This window comes from Pituophis catenifer, unplaced genomic scaffold, assembly GCF_029215685.1.
Source record: "Pituophis catenifer annectens isolate HBS135680 unplaced genomic scaffold, rPitCat1.0.hap2 SCAF_12, whole genome shotgun sequence".
Lineage (NCBI taxonomy): Eukaryota > Metazoa > Chordata > Lepidosauria > Squamata > Colubridae > Pituophis > Pituophis catenifer.
This window is the reverse complement of record NW_027256892.1, coordinates 27,074,686-27,098,715: the sequence shown is the minus strand read 5'-3', so window position 1 is coordinate 27,098,715 and position 24,030 is coordinate 27,074,686. Positions and strand designations below refer to the sequence as shown.

Below are 24,030 nucleotides of genomic sequence, written 5' to 3'. Positions count from 1 at the left end.
TTAAATCATACTTTCTCTTTTCTTCCTGCCCATCCCAGCTGCCTTGGGTTGTTATATACAACACAGCTACTAAATGTCTTGCAATATGTAGATGTTGCTATGTGTTATTTCTAGTAGATGCTGACTATAAGCTCATACACACCGAGATCCTTGATGCATTTTGTGTTTATACCTGCACAATTGCAAGTGGTTGGCTTCAGGCGAAGCCTCTCTGCCTTGTGGAAGGGAACCCACTCGGAAACATAAATGTTAGAGAAGGCCAAGAAGCCAGCCAGCCATGCCTCTCTACTGGGATTCTGTTGCTCACGGCAGGAATATTGTATCACCCTATTCCATCTGTTTCTCTGCTGGAATTTAGGGTCAAGAGAGTGATTCCTCAGAAACCTCTGTGCGAGGTCCACGCATCAAGCATGTCTGCAGGAGGGCAGCCGTAGCCCTGGGCCGCAAACGAGCAGTCTTCCCAGACGACATGCCCACCCTGAGTGCCTTACCATGGGAAGAACGGGAGAAGATACTGTCTTCCATGGGGAATGATGGTAAACGTTTTGATTTGGATAGAAGACGGCATTTCTTTCCTTATATTAAGGAGTGTTAGAAATTAACATAAGGGATACTGCTAAATGGAAGAGTAATTTTACAAAAAAAATAAATCTGAATAGGCCCTTTTGCGGTGCTCCTTTAGAAAAAGTGCAAGCAGCACAATCGTCACTTTTCTCCATTGATGCTGGTGGTCCTTAATTAATAGCCGGTGGTCCTTTTGACAGACAAATCCTCTGTTGCTGGATCAGAAGATGCTGAGCCCCTCGCACCTCCCATCAAGCCCATCAAGCCAGTAACCAGAAACAAGGCCCCTCAGGAGCCCCCTGTGAAGAAAGGCCGGCGGTCGAGACGCTGTGGGCAGTGTCCAGGCTGCCAAGTCCCAGAAGATTGTGGCGTCTGCACAAACTGTCTGGATAAACCCAAATTTGGTGGGCGGAACATAAAAAAGCAGTGTTGCAAGTAAGTGTGTGGATGTGAGGCCTCCTTACAAGCGATTCTTCCGGGGGACAACAAAGTACCCCCAAACACTGATTTCACTCTCACTGGCCAAGGATGCCAGACTTTCCCATGCTTTGGCCTGGATTTCTGTCTTTCTCATCACAATGGCAGCTGGGTTCTTCTTTCTCAGGCCGTCCCGGTAAAGAAGCAGGTGCAGGTGGAGCAAAGGGGAACTCAGTAAAAGATCTTTGTCATACCTGATGCCCGTGTCTCCTTTTGCCATGTTGGTGTTGGTTTTTGTCTCTAAGCAAAATGGGGGAGCAGCTCCCCTGTGGGAATCCTTCCTCTGTCCTTCCAATACTCATACTTGGGCTGCCTTGTCGGTCTGAGGCAGAGAAGGGGAATGCTTCCTCTTCTCTCCTTTCAAAGGAACCTCAGGTGAATTCTTTTGACTGCAACTGAACGGCTGACATTGCCAAGCATGTCCTGCTGGTGTCAATCACTTCAGACAGCCAGACTTACCTGGGAGCTTTTGCGGGGGGCAGCCCAGGGCATTTCTTTTCACAGGATCAACCCCCCCCCCCACAAAGTCTGTGAGTCAGAAATGACCAGGGCTAACAGAAGATCAATAAATGAGAATATTTGTAGGACAGGGTTGAAGTGAGGATTCTTGGTGCTGTCTGAGCTTAGTTGTTTTCCTGCAGACGTTTCATGACCCGACTAGGTAACATTGTCAGTGTTAGTGATGATGTTGCCTAGTTTGAGTAATGAAATATCTGCAAGAAAACAACCAAGCTCAGAGAGCACCAGGGACCCTGCTGGCAGAATCCCCCTGTGGAGGGCTTAGTAATGTGTCTTTCCATCGCTTCCTTTTCTCTTTCTGAAGGATGAGGAAGTGTCAGAATCTGCAGTGGATGCCATCGAAAGCTTATCTCCAGAAGCAAGCCAAAGGTGGGAAGCCCTTTGCAGAGGGAGAGCAGGAAGGGGCGGGGCACGGGGGCTTTCAGGACAGCAGCTCCATATGTGGCTGGCAGGTCCATCAAGATGCTTTTCTGCTTTGCAGCTGTGAAAAAAAAGGAGAAGAAATCCAAGTCTGGTGAAAAGAAAGACAGCCACCTGGGGAAAGTTCAGGGGGAGCCAGGGCAAAAAGCAGCAGCTCCTCCTCTGGCTTTGGGGAAAGAGGATCAGGCCTCCAAGAGAAGCAGCGAACCAGCCCGGAAGGCCAGTGAAGGAAAGATAGAGGAAGGGCAGCTGCCGCCGCCTGTCCCAGACCCCAAGCAGCCTTTTCCCTCTGCCACCCGGAAAGCTGGCAAACAAGCACCGCCTGCCTTGCCCCCTGTCCAGCTGCCTAACTCAGGCCCGCCCAAAAAGGAAGCCCCCAAAACCGTCCTGGCTGAGCCGAAGAAAAAAGTAGCACCATCCCTGGAAGCAGGTATGTGTTGACATTCCTGGCGGCCTCTCCTTCAAGACTGACATACCTGCTCCCTGGAGAGTCCGGTTGGGCCTTGCTCTCTGATGTAAGACTGCCTCCCACAGGGGGGAAATGTCCCGGCTCAACAACTGCATGCAATTATAGGTGCTTTCTTAGGCACACATTGATGGCCACATGAGGAAGCAGCAGGCAAATGGGACTTGCCTTTCTCTTTTGTAATCATTTGTTCTTTTTCTCCTTCTGTGTACCTGTTTGCTGTATGCACATCCCAATCCTTTAGCAAAGCACGTGGTGCGTTCCTCTTGCTTCTGTCTTTCAGTTTAATCCAGGCCCATACTTAAAGCAGAAGAAATAGACCTCCTTGGGGAGTGGGGAAAGGCCTGGGGTATAACTTGATTGTTCTAGAGGGGTTAGATTTCGTTTCTAGAAGCAAAAAGTGGATACTGTCTTTTCTGCCCTGACAAGGTCCCAAATGCCTCGTCGCTTCAAGAGAAAAATCTTAGGTTATTACAAAGAATGTTTGTACTTTTTCTAGCCATTGAGCAAAACAGACAGAAGAAAATCATTCCACGTCCCAGCTTACCGGTGAAACAGAAACCAAAAGAAAAGGTAACCTAATGCTTCATCTTGCTTCAAGAAAAAAATGTTCTGTGATTGTGTCCTATTACTTAAAGCCTGATCCTGACCCCCCTTTCCGAGGATGCAAACCCAGAGCACACCATCCAAAGCCAGGTTCAGGTCTGGGCCCCCAAAAAGTGTGCGTGTACACATGCCAAATACTAGCATTTCTGGCCTTTTAAGAAAAACTGGGTACATAATATGAGTGTAATATTTCTCCAGTATTGTTCCTTGACTGAGGGTAGTGATAATTCAGCACAAATTTTGCGGTGTCTCTTGAGACTGACCATTTATCACAGACTAGGCAAGGTGGCTGTGCCTTCAATTAATATATTCTGAAACCACTTTGGGAAGTAAGAAAGGAAATATTGTGTCTCCCATCCTTCTAGGAGAAGCCCCTCCCAGTCAGCAAGCCAGAGAATAGTGCGCTCAACACCCTGAGCCCTTTATCCAACAACACCCCTTCCAAGCAGAAGCCCCTGACTGACGGGGTCCACAGGATCAGAGTGGACTTCAAGGTAACAAGGCAGCTTTGAGTGTGGCTTTCTCCCTCAGGAGTTGGGCCATGGAGTAGGGACGGTTCTCTCCCTTCTCACCACATGGCACTGCCAAGCAAAGAGTCTTGGGGGACTGGCAGAACCAGCTCACGCAGGCATTGCTTCTCTGCTTTCTAGGACTGTGAGGCTGAAAGCGTTTGGGAAATGGGGGGTCTGGGTATCCTAACCTCCATTCCGATAACTCCCAGAGTAGTCTGCTTCCTGTGTGCCAGCAGCGGGAACGTGGAGGTAAGAGAGTAGCCAGGTATTGGAGGGGGTTTTTTTCCGTTGCATTGTTTATGTAAATTTGAAACACATAGATGGAATTGAATCCTTCATCAAAACAATCCATTGTTTTTGCAGAATCATGTTGTTTTAAAAGTTTTTTATTTGCCTCTGAAAACACAAACAGGTCCAGTTCCTTCTAAGCCCTGAAAAATATTTTTTGCTTGTTGCGGAGTCTGGGATTGCTGTAGAAGTGAAATTGCTCACAGACAAGTTGGGATGTGGTCTAAAAGCATCTTCAGATGATTTTGTTTATGGACCCAATTTTGTATTACACTGGTACCTTGGTACTCAATGGCTTTGAAATTCATTGAATTTGGTACTCAGTGCATTTTGACCCAAAAATTTTATCTCGGTGCTCCTCATTTGTTTGCTACTCAGCACGGCAGCTGGAACTTGTCAGCACCGTCTGCCTTGTAACTCACTACATTATCCCCAAGGGAAAAATCTGTTTGGTACGCATTGTTTTTGGTACTTATTGCGCCTCCCAGAACCAATTGACAATGAGTATTGAGGTACCACTGTATTTTGGATATTAATGGGTGGAGCCATTATACTGTTATTCCTTCATTCATTCATTCATTCGGTTTGTACTTTGCCTTTCAGTTAAGTTTGATACTCAGGGCTGCTTGAATTAAGAACCAAATTCTTAACAAAATTCCTAAACTAAGAGGGAGGGAGGGAGGGAGGGAGGGAGAGAGAGAGTGAGTGAGTGAGTGAGTGCAGTAGGCCTGCCTGATTGGCTGACTTGTTTGTTTGCTTGCAGTTTGTCTATTGCCAGGTCTGCTGTGAGCCTTTCCACAAATTCTGTTTAGAGGTTAATGAACGCCCTCTGGAAGACCAGTTGGAAAACTGGTGCTGTCGTCGCTGCAAGTTCTGCCATGTGTGTGGGAGACAGCATCAGGCCTCCAAGGTAACTCACTTCACTTTCTGACACCTGGAAAGTGGACTGGCGCTCAGGACGTTGTGAACTTGTGTTAGAACTGGGGGGTCCCAGACAGGCCAATTGAAGCCTAAAACGCTGTGCCCAGGCTTTGTGTGACGCCACTACTCTTTTCTGCAATCCCATAGCAATTGTTGGAGTGCAACAAGTGCCGGAACAGCTATCACCCAGAGTGCCTGGGACCGAACTACCCAACTAAGCCCACCAAGAAGAAGAAAGTGTGGGTATGTTTCTCTGGGGGATCTGGGGATTTCTCAGGCAGACTTTGTTGCCCAAACAAAATAGAAGAAAGGAGGGAAAGGAGAATGGATGTGATTATACAAATTCCTGGGAAAATGGACATTCTCAAGTACCCCTTTTGTATTGGTCTTTTATTTTGCTATTGTGATTTCTTCTCTTTATTGAACATTGTGTCTAGTTTAATTGGAATATATTGATATTTATTGCTAATATTGATAATTGATAATATATTGATATTGATATAAGAGCCAAGATGGCACAGTGGTTAAAGCACAGTAGTGCAGGCTACTTCTGCTGACTGCCAGCTGCCTGCAGTTTAGCAGTTCAAATCTCACCAGGCTCAAGGTTGACTCAGCCTTCCATCCTTATGAGGTGGGTAAAATGAGGACCCAGATTGCTAGGAGCAAGAGGCTGACTCTGTAAACCGCTTAGAGGGCCGTAAAGCACTGTGAAGTGGTATTTAAGTCTTAAGTGCTATTGCTATATTTCTCAGAATGCGTCATCCTTGAAAAAAACACAAGCTTCTTTCTCTCTTTCTAGATCTGCACCAAGTGTGTTCGCTGTAAGAGCTGTGGGGCGACAACTCCAGGCAAAGGATGGGATGCACAATGGTCCCATGACTTCTCTTTGTGTCACGATTGTGCCAAACTCTTCGCTAAAGGTGCAAAAGGGCCGAATATTATTGAGGACCAAGGCCTGGGAGGGTTGGCAGCCATTCCACCTGAAGGGAAATCCTTGCTTTTCAACCTGGCCTTAGAAGGGGAATGGCGGACAGCTTCCTATATAGAATCGCACACTGCCTGATTCATAGATCATACTAAGGCTTGCACTGTTTTAATAGTGGTTTGTTAAATAAATCATCATAAGTCCCATTTTACCTGTATGAACTGAGAAGGGTTTTCCCCTGTCAGTCAGCGACAGGACTTGCCAGCATCCATTCTTTCTTTGTGAGGCGTCCACAGCCCTTGCTTGGCCCCGATTCTCGGGTTGTGTGAGCCCATCTCCTCATTTTCTGCTCCTTGCAGGGAACTTCTGCCCCCTCTGTGACAAGTGCTATGACGACGACGACTATGAAAGCAAGATGATGCAGTGTGGGAAGTGTGACCGCTGGGTTCATGCCAAATGTGAAGACCTCTCTGGTGAGGAAGAGCATTTACGGTCAAAAGACTTCACCCTTAAAATACTTTTGCAGATCACTCTGCTTTTTTAAAAAAGGTGGGGAAACCCTGCAGTAAAGGTTGGTATCCGGAAATTCCTCTAATGCTCACAGATAGAAATGTGACCGTGTCAAGCTATGCATTGAGCCAGTTTTAGAAAGTATCGCAGTTGCCTTGGATCTTGGAAGATGAGCGGAAATGCTGTGAGATGGTTTGGGGAAGGGTTAGTCTACTTAAACTAGCAGACTCCCATATAAACTCCTGTTCCAGATGTCCAGCAGGGCACATTCCTCTCATGCGTAAGTTGGCCGAGTTGGCAGGTGCCACATTCTCTTAATCCTGAGACCTCAGAACATAGTCAAGCCCTTATCCTCCTATCCCTCTTTCCTGTCACTGCACCAACACACCCTTCTGGCACCCATGAAACCATCACCATTTCTTCCTTCAGATGAGATGTATGAAATCCTCTCTAACCTTCCGGAGAGCGTGGCTTACACCTGCATTAACTGCACTGAACAGCACCCTCCCGAATGGCGGCTGGCCCTCGAGAAAGAGCTGCAGCTTTCTTTAAAGCAGGTTTTGACAGCCCTGCTGAACTCTAGAACGACCAGCCACTTACTGCGTTATCGGCAGGTACGTTTATCTTTTTTCTTGCCCAAACTAACAAACCAACTGTCTGTCTATTTAGGAGATGTTGGTTATTGGAAATGCAGAATTTCTAGGGGAAAAAAGCAGAATTAACTAGGCATCACTAGTCTGAAGTCAATTCTATAAGCTAAGAACTGAAGGTTTGGTATCAACTATCACAATTCATATGGCAATTATTATCCTATGTCAGTTAAAGTTGGAGGAATCCTGAACAAACACTGCTTTGCACCAATGAGCTCTCTTAGACCTCATGGCTGCATTCCAAGGTTTTAGGAGGTGGTCCTAACACCACTACCACCACCGCCAAGTGAACCCCTGCAGAAATCCCCAGTTTTTCTGTTCCAAAGTAGCTGAATGCAATGGATACATGTGCATTGTTGGAAGAGCTGTGGGTTTAAAAATGTGTCAGGTATTAATGTACTAGGTGTGCATGTGTGGAAAGGTAGGTGGAAGAACTGTTGTCCAAGAGACAGGGCTACTAATTTTCTTAATGTGCGAAAGTAACCCCTCTCCCCTTGATTACTATGTTGTGCATTAGCATATTGTTTGTAAAATTCTGCAGAAAATGTTCTACCCTCTTGTCTGTCTTCAGGCAGCCAAACCTCCTGACTTGAATCCTGAAACAGAAGAAAGCGTACCCTCTCAAAGTTCTCCCAAAGGCCCAGACCCTCCCATACTTACAGAGGTTGGCAAGCAGGAAGAACAGCCACCACTCGATCTAGAAGGCGTGAAAAGGAAGATGGACCAAGGAGGCTATTCTTCTGTGGTAGGTCTTGGTGCAGTCGGCCACCTTCACTTTCAGGACTTCTGCTGGGGTGAAGAGAAAATTGAAGCCAAGATAAAATACGTTGTGGCGTGGCACTGAAAGGCCACAATCTTGTTGCCACTTCTTGCATGGTTGTTGCCCTCCTGTGAGTGAAGAGGAGGCCACCCATTTGACTCCGGCATGGCTGGGCCAGGGAGCTGCCCATTGAAAATGCTGTAAGAGTCTACAGCTCCTGAGGGTAGTGAGGCATGCCTTAAGGTGCATCTTGTTTTTCCCATCTAGTTGGAGTTCAGCGATGATCTTGTTAAAATAATCCAAGCAGCTATCAACGCGGATGGAGGGCAGCCGGAACTCAAGAAGGCCAACAGTGTGGTGAAGTCCTTCTTCATGAGGGTAGGCTGTATTTTGCCCTTGTCTTGAGGAAATTTGGTGTTGCCCTTGTTCCCAGAGCAGCTCTGATTCTCCAAAGAAACTGTTTTTAAATCTATCATAAATTCAGCATTCCAATAAAATTGCCGAGCTCTGAGGCAGTTTTCTTAAAAGGTTAATGCCAAGCAATGTAATACTGAACTTTATTAAAAATTGTGGTTTTCCTCTTTAGCAAATGGAACGAGTTTTTCCATGGTTCAATGTAAAGAAGTCAAGATTTTGGGAACCAAACAAAGTCACGGCAAAGTAAGTAATTGCTCTGCTTCCCAAAGTCACTCCCTGCCCACTAAGCAAAGGTGGTACCTTAATGTTGTTCCTTGGAAATCACGTGGACTTCTGAATGGTCTCTCTGGCTGCATGCGGCAACTTCAGTCGAGTGCCAGAAGGAAGAGTCCTCTGGCATCGTTCTGTCTCCGAAGAGAGCTGAGGGAAGAGCTGGAGGGCTTTGGAAGTGCAGAGCTGCATCTAACATATGGCCGTGTCTCTTATTGTCTTTTAGTAGTGGAATGCTGCCGAATGCTGTCCTGCCCCCCTCCCTTGACCATAACTATGCACAGTGGCAGGAGCGCGAAGAAAACCGTTCTGCTCAGCAGCAGCCCCCTCTGATGAAGAAAATAATTCCAGCTCCAAAACCCAAAGGGCCAGGAGAGCCAAACTCTCCCACGCCACTGCGTCCTCCTGCCTCACCCTTATCCAGTGAGAAATGGAGCCTTCTTTTCTTGCACTCTCTGTAGGAAGTTCTCCTGGAAGACGGGCTTTTGAGCATTGGGAGAGCAGAGAGGAGCCTTGGGGTCCGGTTTCTGCCTGAATGAAATGCATCCCATTCCCTTCCCTCTCTTCCAAATTCTTTGCGTTGCTTGAAAGAGCTCTTACTGCTCTGCCCTTTGTAACTGGGTCGATGGCTCCCATAGTTAATCCCGTTCCATGTTTCTTTCTCATATTCTTTGTTGGGAATTAATCCTTTCCATTTGCTTTGAGGTCCCGACAGAAGCCAAGATGACAGCCTAGAACTTTCCCCTCCTCCGGATGTGGAAGACAACCGGCAGTGTGCTCTTTGCCTGAAGTACGGTGATGATGGAGGCAACGTAAGTAGTGCCAGATCCCGATTTCAGTCTTGTTGAGCTGCTCCTGCTTGCTCCGTCTACTTAAACTAATCCTGGCAGATTGATCTCGAGTCATCTTCGTACCTTAGAGTGATATCATTTGTCAGTTAAAAACATTCAATTAAATCCCTTTGAGACTTTGGTGAGCAAATGCCCTTAGCAGATAATGCTATCAAAGAGATTGTTACACTTTGATCCCACTTAGAAAATTAGTCAACTCAAAGCAGCAAACATATTCAACACACCTGCATCGCATTTTCACCTCAGCAGCAATCTTGTAATGTGGGTTTGGCTAAAAGAGAGTGACCGGCCTAAAGACATCCGGCCGGCCAGCTTTCATGCCTAGGCCTAGAGTTCAGTGCCTGGTTTTCAAGAAGCATTTCGTAAAAGAATACTAGAAAAATATTAGTGACTAAAGGATTCTTTCCATTCTTTAAAGATGACTCAGAGCTGGGAGAAATCGGTTAAAATCTCAGGATAAAATTCAGATATTTTGTTACAATAGAAACAGATGCAAAAGCATGCATTAGGGAAAATTACATGGTAAAATAAAAATTAAATAGGCATAAATTGAGGATGGAGAACACCTGGTTTAGCAGTTATATACTGTTTGTGAGAGGAATCTTGGGCTAATCGTTTGGCCACAATCTGAAGGCACCTTAGCAGTATTTACAGAGGTCGAGACATCTTCCAATTTGAGTCCAAAATAATGGGCCTTTTCTGAGCATCCTCCCTACTTACTAGCTCTTCCGTCAGCAGCACTTCCTCTCTGAACAGGGTGGGACTTCTGCCTGTGAGTGCCTTTGGTGGGCTGTTTGCTTTTCTACAGGATGCTGGCCGTCTCCTTTATATTGGCCAGAATGAGTGGACCCACGTGAACTGTGCCCTGTGGTCAGCTGAAGTGTTTGAGGAGGAGGATGGCTCCCTGAAGAACGTGCACGTGGCTGTGATTCGTGGGAAGCAGCTGGTGGGTAGCATGAGTTTTCTTCCGCGCTTCTCTCCTTGTCCACTCCAGGCGCAAGGAAGCTTCTTTGTATAGCAATTTCAATTGTGGGACCGCAGATCAGTATTTTCAGAAAAGAAAAAGGTTTCTTCTGAAAGAATGTCTGAAAAAAATATATCTATGAGTTCAATGTTATTATTTTATTTCAGTCATGCTAGTAACAGGAAAAAAAGAGTCTGCAGAATGTGGAATGGGCTCTCCTTGGCAGATTCTTAGCAGCCAGGCTGGGGCGTAAAAAGGCACTTTTCAGCAGTTAAGGTGGGAGTTGCCCCAAGCAGTTGAACTGAGGCTCAGTCTCTTCCTTAAGTGCCGATTCCTTCGGATTGTTTCAGAGTGCCTGGTGATCTTTCTCAGCTGCTTTGTTAAATAAATAGATTTAAAAGTATGTTTAAATGAGTGAAATACAATGTTGTAACCTTAAATATATGCTTAATTTGTAAAAAAAAAAAAAAAAAAAAAAAAAGGACCAGTAGCTTTGCTTGCTTACAGCTAGGGGCAAAAAAGATGAACCAATTAGGAGTTCTCTGATATAATAATATTAATCAGATACGTAACATTCATTTTAACCGTGCAGTATTTGTGCAGTTTGACAATCAGAGTAACATGCCAATCTTGCAGCGATGTGAGTTCTGCCAGAAGTCGGGTGCCACAGTCGGCTGCTGCCTGGCCACTTGCACCAGTAACTACCATTTTATGTGTTCTCGGGCCAAAAATTGTGTCTTCTTGGAGGATAAGAAGGTGTACTGCCCACGGCACAAGGATCTGATCAAAGGGGAGGTACGTCCTATGCCACTTGCCTCTTTTCTTGTCCCTCACTTGTTTTTTGCCCGGATGACTTATTCTGCCATGGGTTTGTTTGCAGATAGTGCCAGAAAATGGCTTTGAGGTCTTGAGAAGAGTCTTTGTGGATTTTGAAGGAATTAGCTTGAGGCGGAAGTTTCTGAATGGTTTGGAACCAGAGAACATCCATGTGATGATTGGTAAGACCATTTGTGAAGTGGGGTCAGAATAGATGGTCTCTTGTGCCACTGCTGTTCTTGTGTTTCAGCCTTTCTTCTACTTCCATGTAGGGTCGATGAGCATTGACTGTCTCGGCATCCTGAATGACCTTTCTGACTGCGAAGACAAGCTCTTTCCAGTTGGATATCAGTAAGTGGAAGCTGCTCCTGTGTCCCAACCTCTTTCAGAAAGAAACCTGGGCTGCAGGGCAGTGCTGGTTGGCTGGCCTGGTTCTCCACAAGAAATGAAAAAAAGAACAGCCTTGTTTCCTCATCCCTTTTTTGTTTCCTTATTTTTCATTGTTCATTTTTCATTGGATTATGAAATACGAGGTAGTTCTCATTTTGTGACCACAATTGCAACTGGCAACTTGGTAATTAGGTGAAGCACAACTGTGCTTACAGTCTTACTTCTGCTTTCTTTTGCTTTACAGACCTGCAAAGGTTGTTAATGCAAGGATTGGTTGTAAAGTTAGTTTTTCATTACCATTATAATTTCAAATGGTTGTAAGCAAGGCAGTTGTTAAGTGAGGACAGCTTGTACCTTCCTTTAGAATGAGTACTTTTAAAGGTACGGCATCCATATGCTAAATCCCTTTCCTCCCCTGTACATAATTTTTACGATGTGCACAACAGAAGGTCTTCCCTACACATTCCTATGTTGTGAGCTAGCAGCAGTTGCAAAAGCAAGGTGGACAAGCTCTGTCCCAAATACTCAGGTTAGACACTTCTTGTAATCCGCTGCTTGAGATTCCAGCCCCCATAACCAAACAACTTAAAAGAGCAGGAAAAGTCATCAAATAGTAATTGAAAGATAAGGAGCTTGAGTTATTCTATTTTAGTAACGTTACTTACTTTTATAGCCAATATAAATTGAATGAATTCATGTTGTGGAAAATTAAATTAAACAAGATAATTTTTAATTTTTTTTTTTTTCTTTTTCCAAAATGTTCCAACATTTTTCTGTGGCTTCAAAATTTCCAAAAAAATTATGTTATTGTCCCAGCACTTATCCAATGTATATACTGTTTGTCCAGGTGCTCCCGGGTTTACTGGAGCACAACTGATGCTCGAAAACGTTGTGTTTACACGTGCAAGATCATGGAATGCCGTCCTCCTCTCCTAGACTCTGACATCAACAGCACCATGGAACATGATGACAACCGGACCATTGTCCACAGCCCAGTGTCACTTTCAGGTGTGGGGCAACAGAAGAGGGTATCAAGCTGGCAGCTACCTCTGATCTGCTGCTTGTCTTGCCTGGGCAGTTCCTTTTCAGAACTGCCTTTGAATTGAGGGCTGAGAAGTTCACCTGCAAAAATACTTCTTTCTAGCTCCAGAGGAAGGTGGAAAGGGGCTGAGTGGTCAGTGCAGCTTCCACTTCCTTAGCTCTAGAAATTGGCATTTAAAATAGGCCTACTTTCAGGGTTCTTTTGCCTAATGGAGGGCAGGTGGAATTTCTCAGAAATGTTGCTGGAGCAATATTTAGTCATAAAATCATCCCTCCCAACATGTATAGTTCTCACCTCTAGTTGATGTGGTGTGAGGGCCCTTTCCCTTTCCTATGGAAATAGAAGTAGAAATAGAAATAGGAGAAATTATTCTTTCTGATTTTTTCCCCCTTGAAATAGTCGGTTCAAATACATTTTGATTTTAATTCAAATCAAATGATGGTCCTGTTTTTCTCCTGCAGCAGAAATTCCACCCAGAAATGGTCGTGCAGCATCAGCTGACCTAAACCCTCCCACGGCAGATCTTTCTCCACATCCTCAAAACTTCAAGGCTCTGCGGATCAGAACGCCAAGTTTTGCTCCTTCCCAGCGAACTCCGGGTCCAAGGCCATTGCCTTCTGCAGGTCTGGCTCACAACTCTTTTTTCTGTGATAGCTTTTGACTTAACTACATCTTGAGAATACAGAATTCTTCTTTTTCTTACTTAAAACTATATTCAGATATTTATTTAATTTAAATATCTTAAAAAGTATTTCCAGATAAGACTAAACTAGCCCTATTGTAACTTAAAGCCTGGGAGAAATTTCATTCCCTTTACTTTCCCAGTCCTGGTGTGTTATTTTGAGTCAAAGCCTATCTTTCTACCTTCAAAAGCACCCAAATCATGATGGATTTGTCTGAGGGAAAAAGCAGAACTGAGCTAGGGACAAGAAGTGCTTAACCCTGGGGATCAGGTTTCTTTGAGGTTCGTTATGTTCAATTTTCTTCTTTAAAAAATTATCTCTCCTTAGGAAGCCCTACCCCTGTGACACATGAGATCGTAACTGTGGGAGATCCTCTGTTATCCTCTGGACTTCGGAGCATTGGCTCCCGGAGGCCCAGCGCATCTCTGTTTTCACAGCCACTGAGGTCTTGGATGCTGCCTCCCACCAGAGTTGGGGCCACTAATGCTCAGCACAGCACCATCTCTTCAGGACCCAGCAGGAGTCCCATCCCAGAGCACAGCGTGAGCATCAAACATACCGAACGCTCTGTGGGACCAGCAGCCTTGCACGTTGCACTGCAGGACACATTTGCCCCTCCCAGTCCGGCCATCCTAAGCGGAGGCAGAGGAGCTGCTCCTCGGGAGGGAATCCTCTCCTTTGAAACTGTGCCTTCTGGAGGGCCCTTTTCTGCCAAATTAGAGAAGGGGAAGCTGCTGAGCCCCAAAGATCCGAGTTCTTCCTGTGGGAATTCAAAAACAGGCTGCCCTGGACAAAGTATCTCTAGTCCAGAAGGAAACCCAAGCAAGGGAGGGAAGTACCTAGACTCCTCTTCTGGACTGCTTTCTCCCAAAGAATCCATAGTTTCTGCACTGTTGCATCAGAACCCCCCAAAGAAGGAACAAGACCGGCATCTAACACAGACAGACAAAAATTGCTTTTATGAAGCCCCAGAAGCAAAGACCTCACCATTTTCAAGGAATCAGTCTCCATGCACAAACGATTCAGTGTCTGTGGGTAGAGAGAGGAGACAAAAAATGAAGAAGGGGACAAAAGAGAGACATTCTAGTAAGCTTTTTAGAAGTTTAAGTGTCCTCCCAAGTAGCCACAAAGAATGCGCAGAGACAGAATTTGTTCATCGGGCAATGACATCTGAGCATATTCTTCAGCAGCAATATAACAGCATTGCTGTTGAGAAACTCATTGACAATAGCCTCCTTGGCCAGGAGACATCCAAAACTGCTTTCCAGGGTGAAATGGCCACCTCCAAGGGTTTGCAGAATTCACAGAAGCGCACAGTAAAAGTAACCCTGACTCCGCTCAAGATGGAAGGTGAGAGCCAGTCCAAAAATGTTCCGAGAGAACACAATGCAGAATCTCAGCCAGGGGTTTGCACATCTGTGCCCCAGTCAGCTTCCATTCTAGAGCACTCAGGAAATGACTGTATTGTCCCAGAAACTCAAAGCTCTGCTTCCTCCTCAATGGCCACAAGTGATCCCCCTTATCCAAATCTGCCTGTTCAAGACAGCAGCTTGATGATCCAGGATGGAGCCAAAGAACAGGAAGATGGGTCCTACAAGCGGCGATACCCTCGGCGTAGTGCGCGTGCCAGATCCAACATGTTTTTTGGTCTGACACCTTTGTATGGTGTGAGGTCATATGGTGAAGAAGACCTTCCCTTCTACAGCAACTCCACCGGCAAGAAGAGAGGCAGGCGGTCTGCTGAAGGCCAAGTGGACGGTGCCGATGACCTCAGCACATCAGATGAAGAGGACCTGTATTACTACAACTTCACCCGAACGGTTGTCTCAAGCTCAGATGAGCACATGGCTTCTCATAGTTTATTCCGTGAAGAGGAACAGATCAATCTCCCCAAAATCTCTCAGCTGGATGGTGTGGATGATGGAACAGAAAGTGATGCAAGCATCACGGTAACGACGAGGAAAATCAATTCAGGAAACAAAAGGAGCGGCAAAGAAAATGGAACAGAAAACTTAAAACTTGAACGAAGTGAAGATAGTGGGGAGAAAATGCAAGTGACCAAGAGTTCAGTTGGCCATAAAACAGCTGATCCCAAAATGGAGAATTGCCGGGTCAAAACTCAAGATTCTTTGGAAGCTCAGCTGAGCTCCCTAGAAGCTGTTGGTCGTCGTCCTCGTGCCAACACGGAGCCCTCTGAGAAGAACTTGCTGGATACATTCAGCACAGAACTGCTGAAGTCCGATTCCGACAATAATAACAGTGACGATTGTGGGAACATTCTTCCTTCAGACATCATGGACTTTGTTCTGAAAAACACCCCCTCGATGCAGGCCCTGGGGGAGAGCCCGGAGTCGTCGTCCTCGGAGCTCCTGACTCTGGGAGAAGGACTGGGCCTCGACAGCAATCGGGGCAAAGATATGGCTCTCTTTGAAGTGTTTTCTCAGCAGCTGCCAACAGCCGAGCCAGTAGACAGCAGCGTCTCATCTTCCATTTCAGCAGAGGAACAATTTGAGCTGCCCTTAGAGCTGCCTTCGGATCTCTCAGTCTTGACTACTCGGAGCCCCGCAGTCCCCAGTCAGAACCACAGCAGACTTGCAGTCATTCCAGAACCTTCCCTTGCCACCTCAGGGGAGAGATCAATGTTAACTCTCTCTTCCTCAGATTCTGCTGAGAAGAGGGTGACGGTCACAGAAAAGGCTTCCTCCAGTGAAGCAGAGCCAACATTGCTAAGCCCACGAGTGGCCCCAAGCCCCGAGGGTCCTCTGACCCCTGACCCTTTCATTCAGAGCCACCTGGAAGCAGAGCACATGGCCAGCCCGCCCTGTGGACCGAGGGAAGCTGGTCTCGGGGCTGGCCAAGATCTGGCTGGCAGAAGCAGCGGGACCCCCAGCCTTCCCGTTTCTCCCTCCCTCCCGCTCCAGAATCCCAAATACGGGCCAAGTGCCCCCGACAAGCCCGGCCCGTCTCCCATCTCAAATGCTGCCGTGCAGACTGCCCCTCTCCACCTGAAGGCTGCTGCAGAAAAGCTCTTGGTGGTCAACCAGAATATGCAGCCTCTGTACGTCCTTCAGACGCTCCCCAACGGCCTCACCCAAAAGATTCAGCTGACTTCTCCCATCAGCTCTGGGCCAGCCGGGATGGAGGCCGGGGCTTCTGTGCTGGGCCCAATGGACACGGCCAGCCTTGCACTGGCTGCAGGCCTGAGCCCCGGCTTACCTTCCACCAGACCTCTCTTTCCTGCGGCCAGCAAAGGCCTGCTGCCCATGCCTCATCAGCAGCACTTGCATTCCTTTTCGGCCAGCCCCTCCGGTGGCAGTGGCGGCGGCACCGGCAGCTTCCCAGCAGCCCTTGGCAGCGCTGCCTCGAGCCTTCTGATTGGGGTCCAGCAGCTGCCTGACCCCGAGGTGAATCCGAGGGCAGATATTGGGCCTGCAGTCACCCCCCCTCCTACTAGCCTGGGCAAGAAGCGGCCCATTGCGCGCCTGCATTCCCGAAGGGCCAAGAAGCCTGCTCCTTCTGCCGCTGCTCCTTCGGACCTGGCCTCAATGAACTTCCCTCGGTCCTCCCCGCCTGGCCACCCAGGCCTGCTCGATCTGGGAGCCGCGTGCCCTCGAACCGTACCCAGCATGATCAAGCGCTCCAAGCCAGGGGTCATATACTTTGAGCAGTTGCCTCAGGAGGTGGGGACGGCTGCTGCAGAGGCAGCTCTTGGAGCATCTCCCAGCATAGCCTCCCCTCCACCTGGGCGGAATGTGGCCCCCTTGCCAGCACCTACCCCCGGCCCAGTGGTCCCGCCCCACCTGTTGGGACAAGGGAACTCTGACGTGCCGGGCGTTTCAGATATGAGTTCCCTCAGCAGCCTGTTAATCAAAGCCACTCGACAAGGGCTGAGCCTCCCGGAGCAGCCTGCTTCAGCGCCACCGCCAGCTTCCAGGATGTTTCCGTCGCATAAGGAGGTTTCGTTGGCCCAGTCTGCCTCTGCGGGGCCAGCAACGACTGCTGTAGCCACCGGCATCTCTGTCTTGCCTCCCTCAAAGGACGTGGGCATGTCTGCCGATCCTGGAAGCGCCTACCAGGCTGAGCCTCTCGCACAGCTTCTGGCTTGCAAGGCTGGGCCGGCCCACCCTCACCTGGACCTCCCCCCCTCACAGGCAACTCCCCTTTCAGACTTCCCCCAGCTGATGGATACGGCAGCCGTGGGGCGAAACAGATCGGCCCCCTGTGTCCCCACAGCCTCTCCTGGGAGCTCCCCTTCTACCGTGCTGGGCTCCACCAGGGCCAAATCCAAAGTCAAGCGCTTGCCGACCCCTTTGGGCAGCAAAGGATCCGGGAAGAAACCCAGGGCACCTCCATTCTGGAACAGCTTTCCTGGCCAGTGCGTTCCACCACAAGGCACGAGGGTGGCAGCCCAGGACCCAGGTGGAGGGTGAGAGAGCTGCGGTCCTGACTTCCCCCCCCTTCCAAGCAAGCCCCTCAGCCCTTCTGTGGTACTTGCTGCCCGCTGGCTGAGAGGCGAGTTCCCTCTGCCCTGCTGCCAAATCAACAGGATGGGGGGGAGGGGCACTGGCTGGTTTGGACTGCCTTGGTGGTTCTAAAAGCACCATGGGGAGCCCAAGGTGATGCCTCCACGGTGCTTTTGCCAGTGTTTGCTCTAGGAACTAGCCTCTCCCCGGCCTGGTGAAAGTCACAGGGGTCTCACAGTTCAGTGGCAGTGTCGCTGGATTTGTGGTAAGCCCGACTTCCAAGCTATGTTTTGCCTGCCCTTGTCTCCTAGGCCCCAGCCCTTGAGGGTGCAGCCAGACGAGGCAACAGACATCCTGCAGCCAGCCCACAAATCAGCAGGGTAAGTGGATCTTTTGGGGCCAAGTCTGGTGGGAGGAGGAAGCGTCCAAGGCCATGCACACACCCACTGGCTTTCTAGGCAAGAATCATTCCTAGATTTGGCATCTCTCACCATGCCAAAAATGCCAGTGAAAATTCGGTGGATTTCAAAACAGCCAGGGAAACAGAGCTCCAGTTCTTATTTTAGAAATGTCCACATTTGCTGAGCGTTCAGCACCATAGAATTGGCGATGCTTCTTGAGGCTTCAGAAGAGCGGATGACCGTTGCGGCCAAAGGTCTTCTGTTGCAAATCTGTTCTCCCACCAAACATGTAGGCACCTCCCAGAAAACTTTCCAAAACTTAGCGTGTGCCTGTCAAACTACTAAGCTAACCGGAGATGGTGGCAGGCATCTCGGTTATATTGAAGGCCTGCAGCTGAAATGGGTCCCCTCTCGGCCTTTTCCTCCCCTCCACAGGCCTTTACAGCCTCTGCCACCAGTGCAGCCAACACCATCCTCTTCAAACGAGTTAGAGCGTGCAGGTACGTGAAGGCAGGTGTCCCTTTGCCCTGCCAGAGAGCTGCAGGACTTGGAGGTCTGTATATCACAGTCCTGCTTTGCTGGGAACTTTTCTTGGAATGTTTCCTATTTGGTCTTTGATGATTTATGTGGCTGAGAAGTCAGGAGGGTTCCTTTTTTCCCTCCAGATTCCAATGCTGAGGAGGAGGAAGAAGAGGAAGAAGAAGAGGAAGAAGGCAGCTTTAGCTCCCCCCTCATGTTCTGGCTGCAGCAGGAGCGAAAGCGGAAAGAAAGCCTTGCAGAGAAGAAGCCCAAGAAAGGACTGGTTTTTGAAATCTCCAGTGATGATGGCTTCCAGATCTGTGCAGAAAGTATTGAAGGTGGGCCCAGGAGCCTTGCATCAAAGGGGTTGTGTGACACTGTTGGGTGTCGTCTTCTGTTAAATCCTTGATTGCTCTCTTCACCTTAGAAGCCTGGAAGTCCTTGACAGACAAAGTTCAAGAAGCTCGGTCGAACGCACGCCTGAAACAGCTGTCCTTCGCAGGTGCCAGCAGCTGGAGGGGAAACTGAGAGGGCAAGGCTCTGTTCGCTGCACTCGCCACACGGTTCCCTTTCCATTCAGAACAGCCCTTGCACTGTTTCCAAGAGGGCTGGAGTGGTGAGGGTGGGAGCAGGGCTTGGCGTCCAGGCCAGGTGCTGTGCTGACTGAGGCCCTTCTGACCAGGCAGAAAAGGGTTTACCTTGAGCTGCTGCCACTTCAGCAGCTTCAGTTGGGTTCCAAGCCAGGCAGCTTCCCTCTCCAGCCCTTTGGCCTTTGCTCCGAAGGTGGGTTTAGCCTGATCTACCTTGCCCTGTTCAGTTGGGGCCACAGCTGCTCTTCCCGCCTCTCCCTCTTCCAGGTGTGAGTGGGCTGCAGATGCTGGGCATTCTCCACCATGCTGTTGTGTTCCTGATAGAGCAACTCTGTGGAGCCAAGCATTGCTCCAACTACAAGTTCAGGTTCCACAAGCCGGAGGAAGCCAAGGAGCCTCCTGTGAACCCCCACGGCTCTGCTAGGGCTGAAGGGCACCTCAGGCAAGTGGACTCCTGCTCCTTCCCCTTTTCTCCCCAAAGTTGCTGCTGTTGCTGCTGCTTCTGCTGCTGAAAGAGAAATCTTAGGGCCTTGCAGTGAGAGGGGGAAGAATAAAGTAGCACCTTTTCTCCAAAATTTGGGGTGGGCACAGCATGCTTCCCCCCCCCCCAAAGCATTGTTCTCTGCTTGCCTCTTTTTGTTTAAAAGTTCTTCATGTGTTGTATTTTATCCCATTTTTCAGACAATTACAGTCTTCCACAGTGGCTCAGAGCCATTAAAGGAGAAAGGCAGGCAATCTAAAAGACAAGAAGCGCAAGGGACAAGGGGGGAAAGGGAGATCAGTTCTTTGAGGCCAGAGCAAAGTGGTGAGCCATAAGGCATTTGGGCCAGGCCAGCCCTCCCTTGCTGCTGTTCTTGTCTGAGCTGGAACATAGCTGGAAACCTGCTGCCATGGCAGTCGGTGTAATGCGGGATGCTTCTCCTCTGCACTGCAGGAAATCTGGTCTTGACATGTTCAACTTTCTGGCTTCTAAGCATCGTCGGCCCCCACAGTACAATCCCAACGATGAGGAGGAAGAGGAGGTGCAGCTGAAATCTGCCCGGTACATAACAGGAGGGAAAAGCTATCAGGCTGTGGCTTTTTGTAAATCACCGTAGATGGGAGGAGGGGGCTTGGATTCCTACAGCTGAGCTGTAAGCCATGATGGATGGTAGTAAATTCGCAAAGGGACCAGAACCCAAAGCCAGGGGAGGAAGGATCCTGCCGTGCTTCAAGGAGGAGGTTTGGGGCTGCCTCAAGCATTCAGGTTGATGAAGTCATGCTTATTGTCAGAGGTTGCCATCAAGCAGACTCTTCCTCATCTGTCTTCAGGAGAGCGACCAGCATGGATCTTCCGATGCCCATGCGCTTCCGACACTTGAGGAAGACCTCCAAGGAGGCAGTTGGGGTTTACAGGTAAGTGGGGGTTCTGACAGAAAAGAGGGAGGAGGAGGAGAAATTTGAGCCAACCAACCTAGGGAATCAGCCCTGGGAGACCTCATGACATTTTTGAGCTTGGAGATGTTTGAAGGAAGGCTCACTTGCCAGATGCCCCCAGGAACAGCGCGAGGCTTATCAGCTTTGTGTCCTCTGCCATCCTGCCAGGTCTCCTATCCATGGACGGGGCCTCTTCTGCAAAAGGAACATTGATGCAGGGGAGATGGTGATTGAATATGCTGGCAATGTGATTCGCTCCATATTAACTGACAAACGCGAGAAATATTATGACAGTAAGGTGAGTGAGCGGCTAGGCAGTTTTACTCGTGGAACAGTTGCCCAGATTTGTAGACTGCTGAGTGGTGAGTTGGTCTGGCTTTGGTAGGACTGTCCCATCTGGTCGGGAGTGTCTTTGGAGATCTCACCATCACATATGCTCTCTGTCTCCCAGGGCATCGGCTGCTACATGTTCCGTATCGACGACTCAGAAGTCGTGGACGCCACCATGCATGGGAATGCAGCACGCTTCATCAACCACTCCTGTGAGCCCAACTGCTACTCCCGAGTCATCAACATCGACGGGCAGAAGCACATCGTCATCTTCGCAATGCGCAAGATCTACCGTGGTGAAGAGCTCACCTACGATTACAAGTTTCCCATTGAAGATGCCAGCAACAAGCTGCTCTGCAATTGCGGTGCCAAGAAATGCCGACGTTTCCTCAACTGAGCAGCTGAGCTGAGCCACACCAGTGGCCAGAGGAGAGCCAGGTGCTGGTGCTCCTCCACAGCCACAGATGCGTTGGCTTGATCTGGCATACCCTGCTCAGAGCGAGGTGGATGTTGGTGTGCTGTGGTGGGACTAAGAAAATGGGAATGTGGGCTGCAGCAACCAAGATTGTGCTGAACCGGCACGAGCACCTGGCTGCCTCTTCAAGTTTGGAATGTGCTCCCTACCCTCACCTTCGAGCTTGGGCTGGCAGCTGAGTGGTGGTTCTCCAAAATTCCTGTGGCCAAGGCAGCAGTTTGGGCAAATGAGCTTTCAGAGGCCAAGCAGACCTTTGGAGGAGGAGCTTCTGTCCCAGAGAACCGCCTCTTGTACTGAATGTTTACAACTGACCCGCCTCCACTGGCCCCGTCTCAGAAATTTAGTGGCCCCCAAACTCGAATTGGAGCATCCCGGGCGCAGCTTGTTTCCTGAGGAGGAAAAGCGCTGGTCAGTCTGGCCGGAGCTGCTGTGGCAGCCGCTGGAAGAGCAGCAGCCACTGCATTCGCAAAGGAGATGAGGGAGCCTGGACTTGGTGAAATCCATGACCCTTTTCAAGCCTCTAGAAACAGTCCCCCTCAGCCTCCTTCAGTTGCACCATCTCGAATTAAGTCTTTGGATTTTCCTTGGTTCTGTTTACATTTTAGTATTTAAAAATTTTATAAATGTAAATATATTTTGTATATTTTTCTATGAGCAGCACTTCATAGGAAAGAGCACTTAGGAGACTATTTTTTCAGTCATGGTTGCTTCTTGACTTAAAAAAGAATCCATTTTAAGGGTGAATGTTTTATTTTAATAGGATGGTCTTTCCAAGGTTGGGTCAGGAATATCCTGATTCTCCCTCAGGAGGGAAAGGAGATTTTTCTGGGTGCTGCTTCGGCTGCCCCTTAAGAAGCGTTCTCCCATTTTCTGGAGAGGATGGAACCGTTTGGTGGGCCTTCCGTTCTCCAGCAGTCGACTCTCCCTGGAAACCGCCGGGATTCTCTCTAACCTTCCCTCCTTCTCCTGCCTTAGTTCAGGCCAGAGAAGTAAACATTCAGTTTCTCACCAGGCTGTGCCCTGGTCTATCTTACTCTGGAGGCAAGACAGATCAACTCTGCACATCTCTTAGAAGGGAGCAGAATCACGGCCTGCTCCAGCTAAGCCCCTCAGTGCAAAGCCCTGGCTTCTGCTACCAGGAACCCACCCACCCCTCTCCTGGAAAGTAGGAGTTGCTGCTTCTGACCGTCACCTTTGCTGTCCCGAGCTGGCTAGACCTTTGTACCCATGAGGCAGTTCGGGAGAAAGAGGCACGAGTCAGGTGGGGTTAAAAGGGAGAGGCAGTTGCTGCCTAAAGCTGCTCTTTCCGTCTTGGCTGCTGGGTTGCTCTGTGGCTGCTAGAAAAGGCTGCTCCCTTTTCTCTGAAGGCTCCGAATTTCGGCTCAAGCAAAATTTGGTTGGGTCCCCCTTCACAGGCATCTCTTCCTCCTCCTGTTGCTAATCTAGCTGTCCTGAGCAGCAGCAGAGCTGCTTTGGGCTGCTCTGAACCCCAGAATGCTGCTGCTGCTGCACCTGAGGGGGAGGCTGGGAGAGGCTGCCTCTCCAGAGCGGCAAGGAGAAGGGAGCAAAAGGAAGCTTCCTGGAAATATGAATGTATCTTTCTAAGAACTGACAGATCGTGAGATCGAAGAATACTAAGTCAGTCCACCCTTTAGAGGTTTTATTTTTTTTAAAGGAAAAGCGGGTCACTGCAAAGGGCTGGGCAAGAATCTTCTCTTCTTTGTTGTGAAGCAATACCGGGTTTTCAGTCAAATTCATCCTCTGTGCAGAATCATGTCATTTGGCCAGGTTGTTGTTGGCTCATCTCCTGCTCTCCCCCCCCCCCCACACGCCTGCAAGTTTTTATGACTATAAATAAGGTATCTATAGGACTAATATCGTACTGCATTGTGTCTTGAAGCCTGGCTTTGAATTCCCTTTAACCCTTTAGATAATGGTTGTGTTACAGTTGCTGAAAAGGCAGGAAAAACAACACGCCAAGAGCTCCATGGGCAGTGGATGCCGCCTCCACTGGACCCGGCTCCCATTGCGGGGGGATGGGGGGGGTTGTATGCAGACCTCCCAGAAGTGAGGCTGGAGACTTGGCTGCTGTGGATGCTCCTGACCTTCTGTGTTTAATAGTCAATCCTTGTACAACTTGCTTCTCTCCTCCGCCTCTTCCTTTTTGGATTCCAGTTGGTGGAGCTCCTCACCTGCATTGTGCGCTTTCTGGTCTCTTAATAAGGTCTTGCAGCTTCGCCTTCCCACCAAGAACTGTGCCCGTGGTGTTTCTTGGATTCAGCGTCTTCAGTAGCTACAGGTAGTGAATAAATGTCTCAAGCCACTTTGCAAAAGCTACATAAACAGGGCTCTGATCCATACAAAAAGCAACTTATCATGTAAAACCAATTTCTCTTTTTTTCTTGTGTTCTTCCAAAATGAGTTTTTTTTTTCTTTAAAAAGAGGAAATGTGTTGCTTGTGCTGCATCAGTGTTAATTCCCTGTCATTGTTACAGGGATGAAGGAAGTACTTTCAATAGTTTTAAGAAATGACTGAAAGACTGAATGTAAAAATAAGTGTATATAGTTGTACAAAAAAAGGAGTTTTTAAACATGTTTATTTTCTATGCACTTTTTTATTTAAGTGATAGTTTAATTAATAAACATGTCAAGTTTATTGCTTCAAAGGATGGGGTTTCTTTTGATCAGGGCTGAGACTTTTCCCAGGCCAGTCTGTTGTTCTCCTTACCTGCACCAAAGAAAGGCCTTCTTCCCCACACACGAGGCAGCCATTGACCTCCCAATT

At 48.5% G+C, this 24,030-nt stretch overlaps 1 protein-coding gene across 2 annotated transcripts in view; it reads left to right on the top strand.

The window, feature by feature from the left end:
* Positions 1-23,911, top strand: part of KMT2A (lysine methyltransferase 2A) — a 39,689-nt gene extending 15,778 nt beyond the window's left edge. Inside the window, exons 4-36 of one of the 2 annotated variants that reach the window (XM_070952439.1) lie at positions 359-536; positions 765-999; positions 1,865-1,929; positions 2,042-2,410; positions 2,946-3,019; positions 3,418-3,546; positions 3,703-3,813; positions 4,616-4,762; positions 4,921-5,016; positions 5,573-5,693; positions 6,058-6,171; positions 6,638-6,822; positions 7,430-7,603; positions 7,886-7,996; positions 8,205-8,278; positions 8,532-8,728; positions 9,011-9,117; positions 9,965-10,102; positions 10,757-10,915; positions 11,001-11,118; positions 11,209-11,287; positions 12,174-12,334; positions 12,833-12,991; positions 13,379-17,477; positions 17,826-17,894; positions 18,351-18,415; positions 18,581-18,772; positions 18,862-18,936; positions 19,292-19,466; positions 19,959-20,066; positions 20,336-20,419; positions 20,609-20,738; positions 20,892-23,911. In XM_070952439.1, the coding sequence (XP_070808540.1) occupies positions 359-536; positions 765-999; positions 1,865-1,929; positions 2,042-2,410; positions 2,946-3,019; positions 3,418-3,546; positions 3,703-3,813; positions 4,616-4,762; positions 4,921-5,016; positions 5,573-5,693; positions 6,058-6,171; positions 6,638-6,822; positions 7,430-7,603; positions 7,886-7,996; positions 8,205-8,278; positions 8,532-8,728; positions 9,011-9,117; positions 9,965-10,102; positions 10,757-10,915; positions 11,001-11,118; positions 11,209-11,287; positions 12,174-12,334; positions 12,833-12,991; positions 13,379-17,477; positions 17,826-17,894; positions 18,351-18,415; positions 18,581-18,772; positions 18,862-18,936; positions 19,292-19,466; positions 19,959-20,066; positions 20,336-20,419; positions 20,609-20,738; positions 20,892-21,167 (8,574 nt within the window). In that variant the 3' untranslated portion in view covers positions 21,168-23,911. Of the gene's footprint in view, positions 1-358; positions 537-764; positions 1,000-1,864; positions 1,930-2,041; positions 2,411-2,945; positions 3,020-3,417; positions 3,547-3,702; positions 3,814-4,615; positions 4,763-4,920; positions 5,017-5,572; positions 5,694-6,057; positions 6,172-6,637; positions 6,823-7,429; positions 7,604-7,885; positions 7,997-8,204; positions 8,279-8,531; positions 8,729-9,010; positions 9,118-9,964; positions 10,103-10,756; positions 10,916-11,000; positions 11,119-11,208; positions 11,288-12,173; positions 12,335-12,829; positions 12,992-13,378; positions 17,478-17,825; positions 17,895-18,350; positions 18,416-18,580; positions 18,773-18,861; positions 18,937-19,291; positions 20,067-20,335; positions 20,420-20,608; positions 20,739-20,891 lie in introns of those variants that run through there. The other variant, XM_070952438.1, reaches the window with a different exon arrangement.
* The last annotated feature ends 119 nt before the right edge of the window (positions 23,912-24,030 follow it).